Genomic DNA, 24,994 nt, shown 5'->3' on the forward strand with positions numbered 1-24,994 from the left:
CCAAAGGGTCCGAGCATGTGTCTCTCCAATAATATGGTTCAACACATTATCGTCAACCCACTACCTAATATATCCACAAACTTGTCTATGCAACAAAGTCTAATCATCATCAGATTTATCATTAGACTTCTCTGTACCAAAAACTGGTTGATGAAAATTTTTGACATAAAGCAAATCTTTCATTTTTGACTTCCACAAATCATTATTAGGACCATTAAGAGTGATCATCCTACTAGTATTAGTATTAGCTTCCATTGTTCAGAGAATCACAAGCCCAGAAAAAATACCAACAAGCTCTGATGCCAGTATGAAAGAGCCTAGCAGCGGAAACAACACAAATATCCAACACAAGAACAATATGGAAGCACTCACAACCAGTGGCGGAACCAGAAATTTTATAAGAGGGGGGCCAATTAAATATAAAATATAACAAAAAATTAACAAAATATGATTTGTAGCATATATATCAAAAAAGTAATTATATTATATAAAAGTCAATGTTCAACTACATACTAAAACTTTATGGTCCAAACTTTATGTATGCTCTACGAATTTCATCTTGTTGATTGATAGGATAATTCCAAATTTGCGGACGCTTTCCGGGATCACGCATCAATGTATCAATATTAACTTGATCTATTTCAGTCCTTGCTATTTTGGAAGCAGGGGGTTGAATATCTTGCTCAACAAGTTGTGTCACAGGTTGTTCAATAATATTTTGAACATTACTCAAAGAATCTGAAGCTGAATTTTGTTCATCATATATTCTCTCTTTTCTCTTGAAAAATGAGTGAATTGTTTTCATCTTTGACATTTTTAACTTAACTTGAACTATCTAACAAAAAAAACAAAAATAATTGCATATATATTATTTTCTTAAAAAAAAATATTAAACCTATTGAGCAATAACAAATAATTTTAGAAACACAAATATATAATAACCAAAAATAAAGTTATTGATTTACCTGATTATTTTTTGTTCCAAGTCTCACAAAAAAATAATTCTATTGAGTTTTGTCCTCACTTCAATCTTTGAACACTGTCCATTATAAAAAAAATAAATTAATTATTTTAAATAAATAATGTAAATAATACTTGACATTGTCATTAACTTAAAAAAAATTGAAATATACCTCTTTGAATCTTTGTTGTGCATTCAATGGTTAATATTTTGTTGTTCACTTCTCTTCAATGGTTTTTCTTCATATGTCTTGTTTTGGTATGGAAAGAAAATTAAAATGAGAAGAGTAGAAGACCAAAAGTTTGGGAATCACTAAAAGAGAGAGAAAAGTGACGCTATGCCTATGATAGTTTGAAATAAATATTTGAAAAATGTACTAGGGTTACTTTAATTAATAGTATGGGCTTGGGCTAGTATAATAGAACCATTTTTATTAATTATTAGAATGAGCTATTTGTTAACAAGAACAACAATAATTCAAATATCCAATACATAGTGCAGTTTTTAGTTATTTTAATTTATAAAATTTTGTAACTTATATTTTTTTTAATATTATATATAAAAAAATTTAATATTATTAATTATTACTATTTACTATTTTTTTTAAAAAAATTTGGGGGGGACCATGGCCACCTTAGGTCCCCCCGTGGATCCGCCACTGCTCACAACACAATATGGCAGCAACTATAACAAGCAAATATAGCAAGTAAAGCAATAACAAGAACACACCGAGATTTTAACGTGGAAAACCCCCTCAATGTGAGAGGTAAAAACCACGATCGTTCAGACCAATAAAATAGCTCCACTATAATCAAATGAGGTATAAGAGAGTCTCAAACAAAGCAAAAAAAAACGTGCATATAACCAGCCAAAACATCAAAGCACCAAAGCTCACAAGTAAGAAGCAAGAAGAGGAAATATAACCAAAAAATAGAGCTGCTATCGAAGCCAATTTCTTCTTCTGCAGACCTCCAATAAAAATATCCACCGTTCAGAATGAAGAACAAGATGTGAAAAATTTACAATCCAAATTTCATGTCAATCCAACGGTGAATGAATGAGAAATTGTCATTTCAAGATTGCTGCTCTGTGTAAAAATGAAAAACCTAATTTCTCTCTTGCGAAGCCAATTTCTCTCACTGCGAATCTCCAATCAACATCTCCACCAACCAGAATGAAGAAAAAAATGATAGGAATAGGCAGTTTAAATTTCAAGCCAATCCAACGGTGAACAACTGAGAAATCGCTATTTGAAATTTACTGCTTTGGGCAAATACGAAAATTCTGTTTTCCCCCTTCTCTTTCTCTTTGGTGGCTACTCTCTTTCTCTTAAATTGACTCCCAAAATTTGAATTAGGGTTGTGACATCAGGGCATAAGAATACACCCCAAAATGTTGGATTTGGGCCTCACAAAGGAGAGAAAAAAACCAACAAAGACTTGAGGGAATTGAAATTTTATGATAGAGTCCAATTTGACAATAGTAGCTGTATAATTTTTGCTATTTGGAAGTAATTTTTGGGACCCAAACTATTATTGCTCATCTTGTCCCATGATTTGTTTCGAGGAGAATGCTTTGGTGTGGAAAATATATTTGGAGGGCAAAAATGTTGCGACTTTTTATTTATCAAAATCATAGAATAATCACACGCATATTCATTCCTTCTCACGTTTATCAAACAGTGTAAATTTTATTTTTTGGGGTTCAACTGCAAAGTATATAATTTCTTCAAATGGAGAAAATGAAACTTAGATTCGATCCTCTGTTCTTGCTGCAAAGGAAACTAATTCTACCGATAATCAAATCGTAGTTAATTAATTTTACTAACGGATTTACTGTCGATAAAAGTGCATAAGTAAAATGGGTATTGAAAATTTTAGACTAAATTATCAACACTTGGAGTTGTCAGTAATAATAAAAAAATATAGAGATCTTGAGCCAAAGTTTATTGACGGTAACAGTATATACCTGAAAAAAATTAACCAGTTTTTAGGGCTGGACACGGATCGGATCGGATCGGATATAGCCTAAAATTCTATCCTATCCGATCCGCACAGCACTAATCGGATCGGATCGGATATGATATCTGCACTTTTTTAGGCCGGATCCGATCCGCATACTTGCGGATCGGATCTGATCGAATATCGGGTATATCCGCATAATTCAAAAAAACTATTTACTCCTAAAATATTATCAATAATAGTTCTATTGAATAACAAAAACAAAATAATAACACAGTATTTAAGTTTAATTATTCTAACTTGAAGTACAAAATAAAAAATTAAAAACAAAAAATTCATAAAATTCATAAAATAACACACTAAAATTCATATCACATTAAGGTGTACTTCCTTAAACTATGCTATTTATATGTGATGTGTGGATATGCGGATTTGCAGATCGGATCCGCGGATATTACTGTCGAATCCGCAATCCGATCCTATCACAGTGCGAATCGGATCCGATCCGATCCGATGGTTCTGCAGATCGGATAATATCTGTAAAATTCGGATTAGATGCAGATAATTACCGCAGATATGCGAATATTATCCGATCCATGTGCAGCCCTACCAGTTTTAGCACATTAGCTTGGTAAACTCCCACCTTACGACGAGCGTCAGAACGGCCGTCGATAATGAGACCGAATTATAATAGTGCCTAAGTATTTTATTATGAATTCTTTGATTACTTATTTATATGATTGACACTGAAATACACAATATTCTGTATAATATTTTTAGCATGTTGTCACGATTTAGAACTGTGACATTCGAACTATAATCACTATTTTGTAATAAATCACGTTTTTAACTATAAACAATATGAGTATAGTCATAGTATAATGGTCACAGTTTTCAAAGTGAAAATCATAATTGTTTTCTGCCAAGATGAAAAACATGGCTATAACTATAATCATATTTATTTCGTTAAACTTTAGGTCACAATTTTAAACTATGACCATTAGCATAAATTTTTAGCTACAGTATTGAACCTTGAGTCCAATGACCCTACTCGATGGTAATGGTGATCATACCTCCGACCACACTACCGCAGAGGCGGAGAGTAGCGGCAGGGGGTTGGCGGCCATGACCATAATCGCCGCTAATCAAGAAGGATCCTGGCAGAGATGTGTGGCGGTCAGGTAAAAGCCACAAAACTCCCTTGGATAGCGGCTGGGGAGTGAACACCGCTGCTAAATTAGGAAGTATATCTTCGGGCTTACTCGTTTCACTTCCTGGTGCGAACAAAGCAGGAGAAGAGGCGCCAAACAAAACCACCCCACCCGGCGACTTCTTCAATAAACGCCACTAGGTGAGTTTCAAATCAGTGTTTCAATTCCACTTTTATTTTATAACTCGAAATTACTTCCCCCCAATTCTGCAGAAACCTGCGAGTTGAGTTTGGTAGCGCGCCAACCAAGAGCGGGAGCACAGCCGAGAAATATCAAGGAAGAACCCACCCAGGTGAGGATTTTATCATGATTCAACTTGTCAATTCCCCCTTTTCATGTTACAACCATTAATCGAGAACCCCAATTTTGCAGAAACCCCCAATTTTTCAAGCTTTCCCCTATCATCCATAATTCCTGAAGCTCATACCCTCCCATGTCGAGTTGCGCAGCTGCCTTCGCAACCAGTCCCCTGGCACTGGTCAGTCCTGACACTCTTAATCTTTTCTTATTGATTTCTTTGTTGGTTAGAATTTTGTAAAAATATTTATCTATATCTGTCTTTAACTGGGGTTAATTGCTGCTGTTCATAGACTGGAATTTGAAGGTACCCCTTTTTTTTATTTAATGGGTGCTCTGTATTGAAAGTGATAGTTAGAGTATAAAGCTTTAACAAAGGCTCATTATCAATGTTAGAGGGTTGAGTTTCTTTGGTTTGCATCTCTCTTGCATCTACTTCCTGTTTATTTAATTACCCAAGAATGTGTTTCTTTGGTTTGCATCTCCCTTGCACAGGAGAAATTGAGAAACTTTGCACGCACTAATCTGAAAATTTTGTTTGTTGATAAATTTATCATGTAAAGTACAAGACATTAGTAACTGCTGTTTCATAGCTGTTTGTGTTCTTTGCCACTTCCCATTGGTTCAGCTCTGTTATCATTTTCCCTTGTTTTTTATGACAAAAGCTTGATATTTATCATCTGTGTATTGTTTATAATAGTATTTTGAGTCAGGTTGGTTGTTGGTGTGTTGGGGTGTGTGTTTGCACAGTTGGGCTTGTTGGTTTTGGCTTAGTTTCCTTTATCTTCATTATGATTCTTCCATTCTCGTCTCCCAAATCTGTCATTTTCATGCCTATTTGAGTGTTTTAAAAAAGTAACTTTTGTCTTTATTTTCATTCTATTTTTTACTTCTTTGTTTTACAACACTTGAGTTGTACATTGTATCCTCTTTCAATTTCATACTTTTTTATTTAAATGCTTTGCTTCCTTTTGATGTTTTGGTGATACATTACATGTAGATCTGGGATTTTAGTTTTCATATTCAGACATGGGTGCTTAAAGTTTGTGTCTTTCCCCTATTCTTCAAATGAGCTAGTTTTTCACTTTCCACATGTGTAGAGAGTAATGGCTAAAACTTGAAAGGGACCATTGCCACTTCATTGAGCTTCACTTAAGTTATACTATTCTCAGGGAAAAAATAAAATAAAATAATAAAATAAAAGGAGCACACTTTAATCCTGAACATTAATGAGTTTGGAATTATGGTTGTTAGCAATTCTGTACAGCATAGCACACTCAATCATTTCTAGTTATAATATGCTTTCGTTGACCGCATCATGGGCTTAGAAGATTACATTAAGTGGGATGCTAATGTAGCTGTCATTGTAGTTTATTGATGGTCCATGGAGGGCTCAAGTGCTCCTTGGTGCTATGGAGAAAAAGGGAGGACTTGTCATTAAAGAAAATTTTGAAAAAAGGTGGAAGATAGTTACTGAGATGTTGTTTTATTCTTATTTTATGTTCTTTTTCAGTCCCTAACTAATGCATTTTTAATTATGACATTGCTAGCTTCTTGTATGCATCATCATCATCGTGTTCACTTTTATTTTGCAATTTATTTCAATTTAATTAAGCCATATTATTGCGGGACAAACACATTTTCTGCGAGGAGTGTGTGTCAGAATGGTTGGTTCATGCTTATATTCCTTATTTAGATATTCTGTTGTTTTTTAGCGTTAATTTATAGCCTTTTTTGGGTAGTTTGTTAATAGTTGCTTTAATAGTTGCTGATCTAGTTATCTGTGTTAGGGAAATTATCCTGGTTATTTTGACACTGAATGCCCCCATTTTCTGGTCTTTATGCTTATTATACTATTGCTTATTTGCTATTGCTATTGGACTACTTCTCATGGTGCTGATTTCTTATCTATGGTGTTCATATATTAAGTGCACAACTATGTTTCTGCTGCCATTATGGTTTTACACTTCTCTTTACCAATTTTTGGTGCAATTCATGCTAAGTCCTGCTGTTTGGTTGCTACTATACTTACTGTGACACTGGACTAGTTGATCATGATTCTCTTGATGTCATTCATGCTACTCGAGTCCTGAATTTCTATTTGATTTTTTCAAACCCTTTTCTTGTTTGTCACTCTTTCTGAGCTGCTCGTGTTGTTATTATTTTTTATGTTCTTTTTCGCTGAACCAATTATTTGTACCTCTACGGTAGACGACAAGATAGAGAAACTATACTCAAATATTTTGCATAAACATACCTACGAAATTTATGTCCACAATTTCAAGATTTTATTCTCTATCCATTATGACTGTTTAGTTATATTTTTTTATTATTTTTTACATCTAACTTTCAGTCCTATTTTCTTTTTCTTTTTTTAAGGAAGCTTTTATTTTCTTTTCACTTTTTGGACTTAGAACCAGCAAATCTTTCACCCAGTAATTATTTAGAAAGCACAGAATTTTGCAATGAGTAAGCCTCCTCCCCAATACCTTTCACATGCTACATGTTACCTGGGAAGCAAGTAACTTTTATAAATTTATTTCCGTTTTGATTTATTCCGTCGCTCTCTACATGATTTTGCTTGTAATATATTGTCAAGTTTATTACGTATGGCACTCTCCCATCTCATAATTGTGATAAACTGTTGTTGGTTCTCTTGACACACTCCCCATTTTTTCTTTTATTTTATTACAAGTGCTATGTATTTTGATACTATTTTTTTTATTTGTTTCTGCTATTTCATTCATTTAGACATTAATAAGAGTTGGATTACAAAGCCTAGAGGGAGTGTAGAATATAGGGATGGTCTGAATAAATTCCTTGATTTCGCATTTGCCAATGCATCATCTGATGGGATGATACATTGCCCATGCCCTTTGTGTGGGTTCCGGTGTTACCAAACTAGAGAGGACGCGTACGATCACCTTCTGATGAAACCCTTTCCCCCTAACTATACCTTTTGGTTACATCACGGTGAGAAGATCGTAGACGAGAGATCCAGCGCTAGGGAAGAACTAGAACCTAATGTAAATTTAGAAGATCAAATGCAGGACATGGTCCAGGACGCATTCAACTTCCCGGGACTGCAGAGTGACGATGAAGACTCGATGAATGGGCATGTCGGAGACGTTGCGGAGGGGTTGCCGTACTTATCTGATGAACCTAGTCGCGAGGCTCGTGCCTTTCACGACTTGCTTGAGGACGACGAGCAGGGATTATATCCGGGATGCTCAAGATTCTCGAAGCTGTCTTTCTTGGTTAGGCTGTACCATATAAAGTGCAGGTGCGGAGTGAGCGATAAGGCTTTCAGATTGATTCTAGAGCTACTGGGTGATGCCTTTGAGCATGCAAGGATTCCGAAGACCTTGCACGATGCCAAGAGGATCATAAGGAAGCTCGGCATTGGGTACAAGAAGATAGATGCATGTTCAAATGACTGCATGCGATACTAGGGTACAGACCAAGACTTGTCTAGATGCAAACGGTGTGGGGCATCCAGGTGGAAGAAAAAGACCAGGAAGAATTCTTTAGTCAGAATCAACATCGTTGTCAAGAAGAATGGGAAACCTCTATCGGCGAAGATTCTCCGTTACTTTCCTCTAATTCCACGGTTGTAGCGATTATTCATGTCCAGCAAGACATCCGTTGACATGTTGTGGCACAAGAGAGGAACCAACTCTGACGGTTCCTTGAGGCATCCCAGGGACAGCGAGGGTTGGAAAGCATTTGACAGGAGATATACTAACTTTTCTGGTGATCCGCGCAATGTTCGCTTAGCCCTGGCTAGTGATGGCTTCAATCCTTATGGAAATCTCAGTTCAAAGTATTCAATATGGCCAGTGATTCTTATTCCGTACAACCTACCCCCATGGATTTGCATGAAACAAACCAACTTTATTCTCTCTATGATTATTCTCGGTCCTAAAATGCCTGGCAATGACATAGATGTCTACCTACAGCCCCTGATCGATGAGCTGAAGGAGTTGTGGGCTGGTGTTGATACCTACGACGCCAGTGAGAAGAAAATGTTCAAGATGCGAGCTGCACTGATGTGGACTATCAGTAATTTTCCTGGCTTGGGCAACTTATCTGGCTGGAATACTTACGGCGGGAGAGCTTGCCCCACGTGCAATTTGGATGCCGAGGCTATGCGACTCACCTTCAGTCAGAAATGGTGTTATATGGGTCATCGTCGCTTCTTGAATCGCGATCACAAATATAGACAGGACCGGAGTAGATTTGATGGCAAGGTAGATGATAGATCCCCACCTACCAAATTGACTGGGAAGGATGTCTTGAGACAATTGGAGGGTGTTCCTGTCTCACAAGGCAAGGTGCAAGTGGTGGGTGGTAAAAGAAGGCACGGACAGCAGACCGTGGTGCAAGACGAGTCTCCCTGGAAAAAGAGGAGTGTATTCTTTGATTTGCCGTACTGGGAGAACAACGAGTTACGTCACAACCTTGATGTGATGCACATAGAGAAGAATGTATGCGACAACATTGTTTTCACCATGTTGAACGAGAGCGGTAAGTCCAAAGACCACCTAAAAGCTGGAAAAGATCTCCAGTTGATGGGCATCCGACATGATATGTGGCCAGTTGAAGGTGGAAAGTATCCCGTTACAGTCTTTGCCATGCAGAATCCAGAGAAGAATGTCTTTCTTAGGACAATTAAGAATGTGGTCTTTCCAGACGGGTATTCTAGCAACATCTCTCGCTGCGTTGATTTAAAACAGCGAAAGTTATTCGGCTTGAAGAGTCATGACTGTCATATTCTAATGGAACATCTACTGCCAATTGCGTCAAAACACGTGTTACCCACCCCAGTGTCTGCCATCTTGGCTGAGTTATCAGCCTTTTTCCGAATAATATGCAGTAAATCCATAGATCCTCAACAACTTCCTCTCCTTCAGGATCGTGTAGTCCATACCTTGTGCCACATGGAGATGATATTTCCACCTTCCTTCTTCACAGTTATGGTTCATCTAACAGTGCATTTGGTCGAGGAGGTTCGTCTCGGTGGCCCAGTGCATTACCGGTAGATGTACCCAATTGAAAGGTATTAATCCGCTTAATATAACTCGACCTGTTTATAAACGGATAGCTGTCATCTAGTAATTTGTACGTTATGTTCTCAAAGGTACCTATGTCGTCTCAAGCAGTACGTGTGTAACAGGGCACAACCGGAAGGATCGATTGCAGAGGGCTAATTATCCGAGGAGATTCTCACATTTTGTTCTAGATATCTAGATAATGTCGAGACTAGGATCAACCGACCGACGCGCGTTGACGACCGGTCGATCGATGCTCCACCGAGCGAGATTGCCAACATCTTCCCAGTGGTTGGAAAGGCGGTCGGGGAAAGTTCATTTTTTACTATAACAGTAACCGAAAAGCTTCAAGCACATCGTCATGTACTGGTCAATTGCATTGCAGTAGAGAAATTCTTAGAGTAAGTACATAGCCTGAGCTATAAAATTATATAGTGAGCCAATTTGGTACTGACAGTACTAAACTTGAACAAACCTTTTGTATGCACAGTGAGTACAGAGCCATCACAAAGAGAAAACTGCGGAGTAGAACAAGGTCCCCGTCTCAAATAGATAGTGTTGTGCACAGAGAATTTGCCAATTGGTTCAGGCATAAGGTAATCTTTAATATCTCAGGATCCTACTACCCTTTGATGCCCTCTTGTCTCTAACGGTTCAATGCCAGGTCCCATTTGGAAGCACCAATCATTCGAACGAGTTGCAGTGGCTCGCCTGCGGTCCCCTCGCTCAGGCCAAACGCTATCCAGCTTACAACGTCAATGGATTTAAATTTAGGACCATGTCGAGGGAGGAAGGGATGAAAACACAGAATAGCGGGGTTTATGTCACTTCGGATACTAGAAGTTATGCAAGTAAACGGGATGCCAATGTTGCTGTCGGCGGCGTCTCGTATTACGGGAAATTAGTAGACATCATCGAGCTAAATTACAGTGGTCAATTCAATGTAGTCTTATTCAAGTGTATTTGGGCAGACACCACGTCGAGCAGAGGTATCCGGCAAGACGTTCTGGGCCACACTTGTGTCAATTTTGCCACTCCGATTTACACCGATGATCGAGAAGACGATGAGCCGTATATATTGGCATCTGAGGCTCGTCTTGTGTTCTACGTAGAGGATGAGGTGGAGAGCGAATGGAGTGTAGTAGTCCACGTGAAGCCAAGAGATTTGTTTGACATGGACGAAGATTATGAATATTGTGAGGTCGACCTTAATCCACAGGCCTGTATGACTAGCTTGCCTGAATTTGATGTCGAAGGGTTGCGGTTGACAAGAGACGGTGATTTAGAGGAGTCCACTGGTGAAAGGGTTGAAGATTGTGACGAGGCTGCTAATTCCTAAAAAACTGTTCTCCACCATGCATGTAGCTCATATTCATGGCAGTTCTGGATATATGATACTGGATTTTATTTTAGTCATATCACTAGATAATATGTTGATTATAGTGACTTATTTGAGATTTTTTAAAACTTATCCTCTCATATAAAGCTCTTTTATTCAACTATGTCGTCACAATGTTGTTACCTCTCCAACTAGAATTCTTACAATCACATGTTTATATTGTCCTTGTACATTCTTCCTATTTTTGGTGGACTATCAGGGAAATTGGAGAGCAGAGACTTCTTTCTCATTACCAGAAGCCGTTGGTTCGCAGAGAAGATGATAGCTGAGTCTCCATTCTCTTCCTTGGACCACGCAACGTCCTTTGCAAGACAGTTGTGGTTTAAAGAGTCCCTCATACAATTATGGTTGGATGCCTTCTCTGGACAAAGTCACCTCTATCGAGCCATATCTCATGCGCTGGGACCAATGATGAGGGTTTGTTTCATGCTGCCCAATTTATTTTTGTACTGCATCTTCTTATTCGTGGAAAGCAACCATATTCATGTGATTATTTTAAAACTTTAGGAAATGCTTCACTGGGATCGAAAGTACGGGGCTAAATTTGGGTTTGAGTTTGTAACAAGTACGGAGACGTGGTTCTCACAGAAGATACTCGACGAGGTGAAGGTAAATGTTCACGTATTACCTTGCTATTTATCTAATGTATCACAATTTTACTCACCCTAGTTTAATTAATTGCCAACTTAGATGAAATTCGGTGCTTACATGTGATTTTCTGGTTGACATTATTGTTGAGATGCACAGAAACTTGCTACTTGTGTAGTTGAAGCTAAACAATGTTAGTTAACTCAAATAAGTATCAAGATATATAGATGTTGAAACTTGAGAAGTGCATAGTGTAGTATAAAGAGAGTATTGCCTCATGACACAAGTATAACTTTCTATTAATTGCTATCTTTTCTTTCTCCAATATCCTCTCTACTTACTTATTTCTATCGTAATATGCATATCAAGTTATTATCTGGCATATCACTTCGTGTACTTGTGAATGGATAAAAAGAAAAATGGGTATAATGTAATACTATCAAGTAAATCCACCTAACTGTATATTGTATTAAGTAGAAAGCAACTCCTCAAACCTGCAATGATTGGGTATCAAAAACTTTAAACCCATTATGGTCCTAGTTTAGTACACTCTTATCGGATATTACTTATGTATTTCAATAGGTTCTAGTGCTGCAATTATAACTGGGCATGATTTGATTCACTAGAAAAACCACACTACTCCACATACTGATTTTTAGGTTCAAAAATCGAACCAAACCAGTTGAGAATAAATGTAGCCCGCAACAATTCAGGAGTCACTTATATCTTGTATCAATTTGAGACCTTAATCTGTGTGCATGAGGCATATTCTTTGTTCTGATTTGAGCAGAAAGAGCACTCCAAAAGATTCATTCTGTTTCTGGTGTTACTGTTGTTCTCTTTATTTGATGCCATAGTCTTCTTGCTCTCTAATCTGAAATGCTATCTCAAGTAATAAAATGTAATGATTCTACTACTGAGTCACCTAGTTTTTTATGTTTTAGGTTCCGAATCATTTGAATGTTTTTAGATTGTCCCAGGTTTTTACAAACAGTATTTCTACATTATTTTTGTGATGTGTTGTGCAGGCACGATATGAAAATACTCTTGTTGTTGAACTAGATATTGCAGCACAAGAGGAATTCAAACTCATAGAACACGGACTTGAACGTCTATGGGAACGTAAGATAAACAACTTTACTTCTTGACCATGTAATTTGATTATGTTCATACACTAATTCTTGAAATTCTGCGCCTATTTTGTGCTATGATGTACCTCTCAGGGTTAACATTTTCCCAGATTCAAGAGGCATCCGAAGCTGCTGGAGAGGTGGTTCCGGATTCAGAGGAGAAAGAGGACGTTGTCCCCTCCGATGGCTCTGAAGAGGCTGATTCTGCTGGTCAAAATGCCTCGATGCTGTCGTATGACCTCAATAAAACGCCGGAAGAGAATGATTATCCTTATAGTGGAATGTCACCTGAGGAGAAAAATGCCTGGCACCTAGCTATGTGGGCGACTAGATACTTGAACCCTTGAGAATATTGCAATAGTTTAATTGAAGAATTAGGATGTTGATTTATAGGATGTCCAAGACTTGTTTTTTGAAGTTGTCGTGACTTTATAATTCTTCAGATTGTTATTAGGGATCGTTAGTATGCTGCATTGAAGGTCCTTGGTCTACTGCTTTATGTATTTCTGCACTTTATTGAAAGACTATCGTAAGACTATCGCAAGATTCTGATTAACAAAAAATTTTTGGCACAATGATGAAATGTTTTACTATGATATTTTCCAAACAAACTAACAAATAACAATCTATCTATTTTTTTTTTTTTACTTTCTTTTGACGTCTGAAAAAAGTACCTAGAAATATGCTAGTAATTATTATTATTATTATTGTTATTAATAATATTATTAATATTATTATTATTATTGATAGTTATTATTATTTTTATAACAACTCACATTATTATTATATTCACGTCCTTCTTATTTTATTAATTATTAATATTATTTAATATTGGTATTTATTATTGTTATTATTATTATAATTATTGTTACTATTATTATTATTATAGCTTTTTTTTGTCTCATATATTTTTATTTTTTAACTTAACATTCACAAATATCAACACAAATACATCTCTATCATATATTAGGTATGACTTTCTATCTATTTATATTATTTTTCATAAGCTATTTTAAAAAAGTAAGATTTTACAAAACCAAGCCTATTCTTATCACAACTTAATATTATTACCCAGTTATTATTGTTTATTTTACCCTATTATTATTATTATTATTATTATTATTATTATTATTATTATTATTATTTTATGATTATTATTATTATGCTTACTGTTATAAAATGTTAAAATGAAAACATAGATTGCTAATTTTAAAGAAATCAATAGCTAGTGAGGGCTAAATTTAAATCTTAAATTTAAAGTTAATTGAAAAACAAAAATGAAAAAAGCGGTTGATAACATGTAACATTTTATATTATAATTATTATTATGTTTAACCCACATACCGTATTATTATTATTACTATTATTGTTATTATGTTAAAATTTAAAATATCAACAGCAAATTTACATTGTGCAATATTTATTGGTTTTAAGATTTCTCAAATTATATTCCTCCGGTTAGTGTTCTGTTTCCTTGGCGAAATATTTTCATGGTTCAAATTATTATTATTAGAATTAATATTGTTAATTCCCTCTAACAATTAAAATTAGGGATTTCGTTTAATATCAAATATTTCAAATACCCGCCAAATTTGATTACTTCCCGTATGAAATACCAATCGGCCGTGACCCACCTCTTCTTCTTAATCCTAATACACCCCAGCACTACCTCACACTTAGCCATGAATACAGTGAACGAAGCCCCACCCCCAACGAGGAGCTCTCAACTCTCGCGCTCTAACACCTCATTGTCTTTGACTGCGTAGTTAGGTCGTCCTCTCTGCTGTTAGCTCGTCCGTTCGGCCCAGCTGTTACATCATCCCCTCATTGCTGCGATAATCACCAGTTATCTATCAATTTATGATGGTCTAATATTTATGAGGGGCATTCTTCCAAGCCCACTTGGTTATCCTGTTAACTAATTCATGTGTTATGGTCTAGGACTATATTTATTATTTTTTGGGTGTTTGTTGGCGTCAGGAGTTTATGATGGCTCGAAAAGGTCGATTCACGAAAAAATCAAAATTGGGACCAGGATCTCACCAACCTCAAACGGGAGCGAATGCGACTTTGGACTCCCACCATGATGGCTCTCAAATTCTTCCGACCAATGACGAAAGTGTCCCCGCAAGTGGTGCTAGTGTCCCCGCTACTTCACGTCCTTTCCGTCCCCCGCGAAGTGAACTAAGGCCTGTTCTACAGATGAGCACAAATAGTACCCAAAACTCGCTGACAGGCTATCTAAACTTGGAAGCTAATGCTAATGAGGAACCTCTTGTTGAAGAAGAAGTTGACGAGCTCCATGATGCTCCTGTGGTTCAGAGTCGCAGAGGACGCAAGACTACAGAATTTTGGACTGTTAAGATCATAGGTATTTTTTCAAATTATTTTTCTTCCATCAACATCATTTAAGCTCCACCTATTATTAATTTACACAATACTTTAATTCGTTCATCCTAAATGCTTTCAGTTGCAAAACAGGTCAATGACATTTGACCTTCTCCATTTGTTTGCAAAGTGGTTTTTTAATCTTTAATTAAATAAAATGTATTCTGTGACTTGTCAAAATAATTATAAAAGATTCTGATTTATTATATTTATTTTATTTTTGCCTACATTTCAAATAAAGTGGTAAATTTGTTCTTGTTATTAGTTTTTTAAATTAAAAGTCGGTAATTTTTTTTTAAATTTTTTTTCAAGTGTTGCAAATCTACACCATTTTATGCATGTTATATGCTGAATTGATCCATTGTAATTCTTTTGTTAGGTGTATACTAAGGTAGTATTTTAATATTATTATGTTATATATAAATTTTATCGCATGATGTGCACAACGCAAATGTTATATTTGGCTTATAGATTCTGAGGGCACAATTAAGCTGGCAAAACTAAGCGTGAGGGATGCTATGGCACGACCTAACGGTAGGAAGATTGTGCTCAGATTCAACAACGCAAAGCAAGCAATTGGAGACGAAGCTGGACTGTTGAGTGGCGTGCTTGGTCTGCTGGGATCTGATTATGGAAAATTTTTCATCTGTAGGAAAAGTTGGCATCAGATTACCACTAAAGACAAAGTTTATAACGAATGTGTCAAGGTAAAAGTTTATATCCCGAGTAAATTAAATTTGCTTATTTTTACAATTATTGACAACTCGTATTATCTGTGTAGCAAATTTTCCACTTCGATGAGGATAGCGAAGGAATTATTAAGAAAAATATGTTGAAAAGTATGGGAAAGGCTTGGAAGGAAACAAGGCTGAGGTTGTATGACCGTTTTTATGAGCCAACATTCACTACTGATCAAAATCTTGAGAATCGACCACCGGAAATTGATCGAGAGCATTGGAGATGGTTCCTTGACTATCGCGCCGAACCTGAGACGAAGGTAATATACTGTATCGTTGTTACACAGGAATACCAATTATGCATGCATTGAGAGGTTTTCTATTAGATTTTAATCGCCCTTTGTCTCTGATGGACCAATAGGAGAAGTGCAGAAAAAACGCGGAGAATCGATCAAAACAACAATATACCTACACTGGCGGCTCGAAAAGCTTCGCACGGCGGATGGAAGAGGAGGTAATTTACTTGTTTTATTTAGTTATGCTAGTATCTCTGTGACTAAATTTTCATTGATTTTGTGGAAAATATTAATGCAAAAACTTTGTTGTTACAGTCGGAAGAACAAGGAAGGATAGTCGGTAGAGGAGAGTTATGGATTAAAGTGCACAAAAAGAAGGATGGCTCATATATGAATGATGAAGCAAGAGTAATTAGTGTAAGTAGTACTTGTTAATTGATAAAGGTTAACACAAGTCAGTTTAGGAGAATTACCCCTATTTTTTTTGGGGTTTTGGTTGATAATGCATATCTTTCCATGTTACTTTGATATTGCATGCTCCAAGCTTAAAAAATGCTGCACCATGCGTTGCGTATATGGAGTTTATGTGTAATATTAACTTTTATGCTTCTATATTTGTGTGTTTCTTATCGTGATGTAAGTGATACAGTTGATTGAGGAGATTACTAATTTGTGTATGTAGGAAAGAATTGAGGAAATTGAACAACAGGATGAGTCTGCCAGAATGTTGTCTCAAAATGACTCTATTGCTCAGGTTTTCGGAAAAGAAAAATCGGGTAGAGTACGTGGTATGGGTTTTGGACCGACTCCTAGTCAACTATTTGGTCCGAATCCACATGCGCCTGTCAACGGAGTCCAACTAGAAGAGACCCAGAGGAGGCTGTTTGAACTGCAGGCAGAGCTGGAAGGTGAGAAGTTGAAGAGGAAGGCGATGGAGGACGAGGCAGCAGCAAAGAAGAAAAAGATGAAAGTAATGGAGGACTAGGCAGCAGTAGAGAAGAAAAAGATGAAGGCAATGGAGAGTGCTCTGGTTTATCTGTTTCAAAGGCAGGGTGTAGAGCTACCACCAGACATCGCTGCAAGGATGAGTTTCATGGAATGATAGAGTGAAAATAGAATATTAGGATTGGAGTTATTTTACATTGAAGTAAACATTTTATTGAATTAGACTGAGCAACTCTACGAAATCGTTTTATTTACTTCGTATTTTGATGGATATATTAATTTGTTTTGTTTATATTTCAATTTTGTTTTTGCTACAAGTTTAGATTCTATTTTTGTTGAAAATTTTCACTCTTATAATAATGGAAAATAAAAAAATAGTTAAAAAGAATAATTCAATAATATTTTAAATAAATTACGGGTGTTTTATTTAAAAAACGAAAATTTCTTTTTTTTATTTTTATTAAATTAACGGCGGTTTTAAACCGCCGCTGTTTGGGTTCAGATATAACAAAAAACGTTACATATGGCGGCGGTTGCAAACCGCCGGTAACTTTTAACATAAACTGATGTCTCATTTGGCGGCGGTTTAAAACCGCCGCTAAACTTGTCGAAACTTGGACTCATCATGCCAACTTGTGGCGGTTTGAAAACCGCCGGTAAATATGAAGGAAACCGTGAAAGACTCATTTGGCGGCGGTTTTCAATTTTGTGCCGCAAAATTTTGATTTAGCGGCGACTATACCAGCTGTTTATGAAAAGCGCCGCCAAACCCAATCCCGACACCTATATCCATGGCGTTTTTATCAACTGCCAGCATTTGATTTTGCGACGGTTTAAAACCGTCGATAATCAAAAAAAAAACTGCCGCCAATTGGCGGCTACCTTGTAGTGCCACTTCAATTTGTTGAGGGACCACGCCGTACCCTTGTAGTTAAAATATTTCATTTTTTAAAATTATTTAACAAATAGAATATAAACTTCGATTCAATAAAATGTAATAAACAGCTACATGTGATTCAAGTGAAAAGAAAAAAAAAGCTAATTGTTAATTCAATTCCACTACGTTTTTAATAATATTTTTGTTAATTTTTATCAATTCTTGTATATAATTATGTTTATAAAAGTGTCTATATAAATATATTTTTTGAATTTGTCTCTTTATATATATATTTAAAATATAATAATTAATTATTATTATTAATAAATTGAGATATCCTATACTTTTCCTTATTAATTTAGCAAGGGATTATTGTATTGTTTTCTTCCCCTAGCTACTACAATAAATCTTTCGCGAATGGCCTGCCAACTTGCATGGTAATAAATAAACAATGCAGTACCTTCTAGTGTCTTCCATGAAACTATTCCAATTTCTCAACAGGGACTCTTCTCCGGAACGTTCTCAAAAGCCATAATTACTCCCCGTTGGATCATCCAACAACACACGTGTTCACATCACAACAAACAACGGTATAATCGTATAACCCATTTCGTTGTTCTATATATACACCCTCCCTCTTCCGGACATGCTCGGAAAGAGTTGCCAATCAACCTGAAAACAAAACATTGTTAGTTGTGCAGTGCTCTTTTTCTGTTTCATTGTTCTCTTCAATCAGTTACACATGGCTCCCCCAGAACTAGCTCAGGGCAGTATGAAATCCGGTGCGGCAGGGATCACGAAACAGGCGAGTGTTCCTAGTTGTGCGTACGTGACGTTCCTGGCAGGGAACGGTGATTACGTGAAAGGTGTGGTGGGTTTGGCAAAAGGGTTGAGGAAGGTGAAGAGTGCGTACCCATTGGTGGTCGCTGTTCTACCAGATGTACCAGAAGAGCACCGTAGGATATTGGAGTCTCAAGGATGCATTGTTCGTCAGATCGAACCTCTTTATCCACCTGAGAACCACACACAGTTTGCCATGGCCTACTACGTCATCAACTACTCCAAACTACGTATTTGGGAGGTAAACTTTTTATACGTTCATTTTCTAGATCCTATAAATTAAAATAAAAAGAGTCAACAGTTTTAATTAAAAAATACATAGAGAACTACCTGATAATTTGATATCCAAAAAGAGCTGTGAAAAAAAAAATCCTAAGAAAATGTTCATTTGAAGTGAATTTCACATTTTCCTAAGTTTTGAGGGTTTGTTGACAATGATGTTACAGTTTATGGAATACAAGAAGATGATTTACTTGGACGGAGACATTCAAGTTTACGAAAACATTGATGAGCTGTTTGATGTTCCTGATGGAAACTTGTACGCTGTGATGGACTGCTTCTGTGAGAAGACATGGAGCCACACACCGCAATACAAGATCGGTTACTGTCAACAGTGCCCTGAGAAAGTGAAGTGGCCAATTGAGGAGTTGGGCCAACCACCTTCCCTTTACTTCAACGCTGGCATGTTTGTGTTTGAACCTAGCATTCAAACCTACCATCACTTGCTCGCAACACTTCAAGTCACCACGCCTACCCCGTTTGCGGAGCAGGATTTTCTTAATATGTATTTCAGGAACATTTATAAGCCAATTCCTTTGGACTACAACCTTGTCCTTGCTATGCTCTGGCGTCACCCTCAGAATGTGGACCTTCAAAAAGTTAAGGTTGTCCACTATTGTGCTGCGGTATGTGCATAAGATTCTGTCATTCTGATCGTTCGCTTTTTGGACTTGTCGTTGATTGTTATTGTATACAATTCATTTTATTTTTCTGTCGACATGTTTAATTCAGGTTTGAGTTTTATTTGTTTATTTTTGCGTTACATTACTAATACTAATTAATTCTTTTTATTAAAAATGTTGGTTCTTAGCAATTTTTTTAAATTACATTTTGTTATACAATTACATTAAATTACGAAATAAAATTTTAAATAATACATCAAATAATGTTATGAAAAATTAGGGATGGTATCAGATTTTTAGTTTTATATATTTCAATTATTTTAGAATAAAAATAGAAAAAAAAATAGATATTGAACATGAACTAAATAAATATTAATTTACCCTTTTTTTTCTTCACATTTAGGACATTGAAGACAATGGCATAGACAAAACTCTTTTCTTTTATCTCGGTTAATTTTTTGGTTATAATTAATTTGGTAGAATTGTGTGAACTCATGATTAGTTTATGTTTGTTTCAGGGATCAAAGCCATGGAGGTACACAGGAAAAGAAGAGAATATGCAGAGAGAGGACATAAAGAAGCTGGTACAGAAGTGGTGGGATATATATAATGACTCTTCGCTTGACTACAAGAAGCCAGATGTGGACCCCTTTGTTGGGGCTTTATCGGAGGCAGCTCATCAACTTCACTATATAGCTGCACCCTCTGCAGCTTAATTGAGCGCCTTCAGCTACAACAAAACAAAAGGGAAGTTCTTTTAGCATTGGAAATAGCAGAGCTTAAGCGAGCTCTATATTTTGTAATTTTTTGTTCTTCAGTTTTGTCTATTTTGCTTCCGTAAGTGTGATTTTTGTTGCCATTGTAATATTTTTGGGCAATGTTGTATGAAAAAAAAAAAGGATGAATCAAGTAATTACTTTGTGATTGATGAATCAGAGAGTGACACGTGGAAGGTAGAAGGCGTGTTGACCAGCATTATGACCGTGTTAGGGTGTAATAGATTTGTTAAGCACCATCATTGTTTTGTCATGTTTTGGTTAACTAATAAATATAAGGAAAAGACAAATAAATAATGAAATGAAGAAAAATAAAAATCATTACTAGAGTTTAGGGATGTTCAAAATCGATTCGGATCAAACTAAACCAAAGAATCGAACCGAAAAAAATCGAAAATCGAAAAAGCTGAAAAAATGATGTGTTGCTATTTTTTTGCGGTTCGGTTCGGTTTTCAATTTTCACCATCAAAATCCTAACCGAACCGAATCGAACCGATTCTTCCCAAAATCCTAAAAATTTAAACCTACCCCACCTCCCAGACCCAGACGTGAGAGTGTGAGACGGCCACACCCCCACTCCCCCTGTTCCCCCAAACGCGTCCTTGATCCTTCTCTTTCCCCAAACGGCCAAACCCATGCGCAACAGCTTCCCTCTCCAAATCCCAGATCGAAGCCTTCCTCAGTTCCTCCAAATCCCACTGCCGAACAGAGGAGAACCCCCATCGCCGGTGCACGACCCAGCCTCCACCCAGCAGCGTTTCTGGAGCCACCTCTGACCACGCCACCTCCGACCTCGCCGCCTCCAGTCCACCCAGCAGCGTTTCTGGAGCTACCTCCGACCTCGCCACGTCCGACCTCGCTGCCTCCAGTCCACCCAGCAGCGTTTCTGGAGCCCACCCACTCAGCCACCGATTGTCCGATTCAAGTGCATATGGAGCCCGAGCCATCTATTCAGGTAAACTTTGCTGATTTGTTGTTCAGTTTAGGCCTAGGGTTATAACTTATCAGTTTATTGATTTATTGTTTATTGCTAATTTATTGTTTATTGCTGATTTATTGTTTATTGTTCAGTTTATCAGTCTATTGATTTATCAGTTTATCAATTTATCAGTTATTCAGTGCTGGTTCTGTGCTTAATGATTGAAACTTCAGCTGCTTGTTTATTGCTGGTTCTATGCTTGTTTATTGCTGGTTCTGTGCTTGATTTATTGCTGGTAAAAGTGCTTGTTTATTGCTGGTTTTGTGCTTGTTTAATGCTGGTAAAAGTGCTTGTTTTTTGCTGGTTCTGTGCTTGATTTATTGCTGGTTCTGTGCTTGTTTATTGCTGGTAAAGTGCTTGTTTTATTGCTGATTTTGTGCTTGTTTAATGCTGGTAAAAGTGCTTGTTTATTGCTGGTTCTGTGCTTGGTTTATTGCTGGTTCTGTGCTTGTTTATTGCTGCTTAATGATCTAAACTTCGGCTACTTGTTTCTGTGATTGATTTATTGTTAAGATTATCTGGTTTTGTTCAATTTATTGCTTGTTTATTGCTGGCTGCTGCTTAATGATTTAAACTTTTATTGCTTGTTCTGTCCTTGATTTATTGTATTTGTTTATGTAGTTTGACGCCATTTCAAGTGAGAATATGGGCGATACTGGATTGCCTCCAGTTCCTTAATTATTATTGTTGTTGTTCTTCTTGTTCTTATTATTATTGTTGTGTTGATTGTTGAACTATTAAACTTCTTTAATTGTCGTATTTGAATTCTGTTGTCGTTATATTTCATTAGATCAAGACTTTGTTACCTATTGTGTATTTCGGTTTGTCGATTTCAATGTTATGACTTTGCATAATAGTATGCTAGATTTTTTTTATTTGATTAAAAAAACCGAACAAACTAAACCAAACCAAGCCAATTTTAATTGGTTTGGTTTGGTTCGGATGATATTAAAAAAAACGAACCAAACCGAACCGCAACTTAATTAAACGATTGGATCGAATGACTTTTTCTTCAAAAACCAAACCAAACCGTACCACAAACACCCCTATATAGAGTTTTACGTATGTCCAAACCCGATGCCCACTATATGAAGTCGGACTAATTGGTCAATACACCCGTAATTAGAGTTTTCACAATTTCAGAGAACAAAAATTTCAGATCTATTAATTTTTAATATTTTTAGTTATTACTTAGTTAGTATAAATATTAAATTATTTTTAATAAATAAAATTTATTAATATATATGTGTAAATTTTAAAACATATAAATACAAATTAGATAGTTATTAAAACTGAATTGACAATTAATACGGTCAAATTATTATTGAGTTATTGGATTAATGGTTCAACTGTTTAAACTGATAATAATAAAATAAATACATAGAAATTTTAATAAAATAAAAATTACATTATTATTGAATAATAAAAATAATATTTTACTTCATTTAAAATTAATTAAATTATGAATTTAGTTAATTTGTATTCTAAAAATAGAGGTTAAAAGTATAATAATAGAAAGTTTTTAAGTTTTTAATATATTCAATGCATTGCAAATATAAAAAAAATTATTATTAATAATTTTTAGTTAAATTTTTTTTACAGTATTGTTAAATTATATATAAATTTTAATTTATTTACTTTTGTATAATTATAGAGATAATAAAATTATAATAGTTATGTGCAATGAATAGTATAAAAGTACGCACGGTAGCAGGTAGCTAGTGATAATGCTTGTGTTATATATAATTATTAGCATACAGTATAATAATTATTAGCATTGATAATCAATAAGCATGGTTATATAGCCTTTGCTTTTTCTGATATTACCAAATTTGTCTCTATTGTGAAAAACTATTGATTACTTACATTGAAATACTCATAAGCATGGTTTCCTGTCGAACTAGATACAAGATTGATGAATAACAAAATGCTGCATCGTATTAGTGTGCACATGTATTTTATATACAACATATATATGGTGTTTCTTTCTCTCTTTCTTTTTTGTTTTTTGTGTTTGCTTTGTTACAACAATAAAATTATCCGTACCAATATAATAAAAATGTGAACAAAACAAAATACGACACATAAAATATATGATCTATATTAACATTTACTTATTTAAAAAATATATCATATCATTATCTTTGCTAAAATATTTTTATAATTTATTAAAAAGTAAAAATAATTTTATTCAATTTTACAAAAAATCTAAATATTCTTATTTTTATATTTGACAAAAAATAACCCTTTTAAATTTATAAAAATTCAAAATTCAATTAATTTAATTTTGTATTTTCAAATTTATAATTATTTAAATAATAAAACAAAAACCACATATGAAAAAAAAAAAACTATTCTTCATCTTCTCTCCTTTTTCTGCCATGAGATTGGATACACGACTCGTTGCTTGGTAATTTTCCACCAACACCAAAATTAGTGTGTTGGAGGCCGTCATCGTGGTTGCGGTTTCTCAGGTGAGAAAAGGGGAGAAGACAAAAAAAAAATTTTAAGATGTGGTTTTTGTTTTGTTTTTAAAATTATTTAAATTTAAAAATTTAAAATTAAAGTTAGTAGAATTTTAAAATTTGATAAATATAAAAAGATAATTTTTGTTAAACATAAAAATAAGGATACTTAATTTTTTTAAGTTAAATAAAAAATTTTTTTGTTCATTTTAATAAATTATAAGAATATTTTAGTAAAGATAATGATAAAATATATTTTTTTAAAGAAAAAACTAAATGTTGATACAAAAAATATAAGACACATATTATATTATTATTTGTCTACAATTTTATTATACTAATACGTATAAATTTATCATCATATTAAAACAAACACTATCTTTCTTTCTTTTCTCCAAAAACAAAATCTATTGCTGTATTGCATGATCAGCATTAGTCAAGAATGAACTTTGGAAAGCTCAAGAGTTAATACACCAAATTGATCCTTAAAAAATTTTAAATAAGATGTTTTAGTCTTTAATAAATTTTGATTATCTATAAATTTTTAAAAATTATTTTTATCAAATAAATTGGTCTTATTCTGAGGATTACCTAAAATTAAGTTGCTTTTGGATCTAAAAGTAAAATAGGTCCAAATTCCTTTTAGGACATTGTTCAATTTCTACTGGTGTCGCCATCCGATTCGAATTCCTCATAAAGAGATGAGGTGATATCTGTAAAGGATTTTGATGCTTAAGTTAGTCGTTTCCTTTTACTAGAAAAGTTATTGAAATCTCCTTTTTAGATAAATAAAAAATATCTTAAAAGTTAGTTATTTATTTAGATAAATATGACTGTATTGCTGTCATCGTATTCGACTTCTATAAAATTGAGTAAATGTAAATGAAATCAAATCTCTTAAGTAGACCTTTATTTCAGGCTTAACTATATTTTTGAGTTAGAATACGAACATGTTCTTTTATTATTTTAAAAAGATTAATTTTTTTATAATAATATTTTTAGAATTTAATATTTTATGATAAAAATTTATTATAAAAATTTGATTAAAAACAAAAAATTTAGTTTATTTGATAAAAATAATTTTTAAAAATTTTTAAAAAATAAATATTTATTATAAAATTCCTGAGATGAATTTAGATCTTTAGTAGATGAGAAATTATTGAACTTGACATAAGGCCCCATTTTAGACTTTAAGTCCGCATATCTGAACCACTAGATCCAATATCTAGGTAACTACCATGTAGGGTAACC

General features: G+C 34.9%; 2 protein-coding genes and 1 long non-coding RNA gene across 3 annotated transcripts; 2 read left to right on the top strand and 1 right to left on the bottom strand.

Annotated features, from left to right (window-relative positions):
- Positions 1 to 427: 427 nt before the first annotated feature.
- LOC140174949 (uncharacterized) lies at positions 428 to 1,562 on the bottom strand. Its single transcript, XR_011865100.1, has 3 exons — positions 1,134 to 1,562; positions 966 to 1,039; positions 428 to 835 (listed from the first exon to the last, which is right to left on the bottom strand). It is a non-coding gene; the product is annotated as an uncharacterized lncRNA (long non-coding RNA).
- A 6,494-nt stretch (positions 1,563 to 8,056) lies between these two features.
- On the top strand, positions 8,057 to 10,820 carry LOC112708965 (uncharacterized). Its single transcript, XM_025760879.1, has 3 exons — positions 8,057 to 9,468; positions 9,972 to 10,077; positions 10,146 to 10,820. The coding sequence occupies exons 1-3, from the start codon at positions 8,057 to 8,059 to the stop codon at positions 10,818 to 10,820; spliced, it is 2,193 nt and encodes a 730-aa protein (XP_025616664.1).
- A 7,594-nt stretch (positions 10,821 to 18,414) lies between these two features.
- On the top strand, positions 18,415 to 20,455 carry LOC112710588 (galactinol synthase 1). Its single transcript, XM_025762871.3, has 3 exons — positions 18,415 to 18,862; positions 19,068 to 19,526; positions 20,042 to 20,455. The coding sequence occupies exons 1-3, from the start codon at positions 18,524 to 18,526 to the stop codon at positions 20,237 to 20,239; spliced, it is 996 nt and encodes a 331-aa protein (XP_025618656.1). The 5' UTR covers positions 18,415 to 18,523; the 3' UTR covers positions 20,240 to 20,455.
- The last annotated feature ends 4,539 nt before the right edge of the window (positions 20,456 to 24,994 follow it).

This window comes from Arachis hypogaea, chromosome 9 (genome assembly GCF_003086295.3).
Source record: "Arachis hypogaea cultivar Tifrunner chromosome 9, arahy.Tifrunner.gnm2.J5K5, whole genome shotgun sequence".
NCBI lineage: Eukaryota > Viridiplantae > Streptophyta > Magnoliopsida > Fabales > Fabaceae > Arachis > Arachis hypogaea.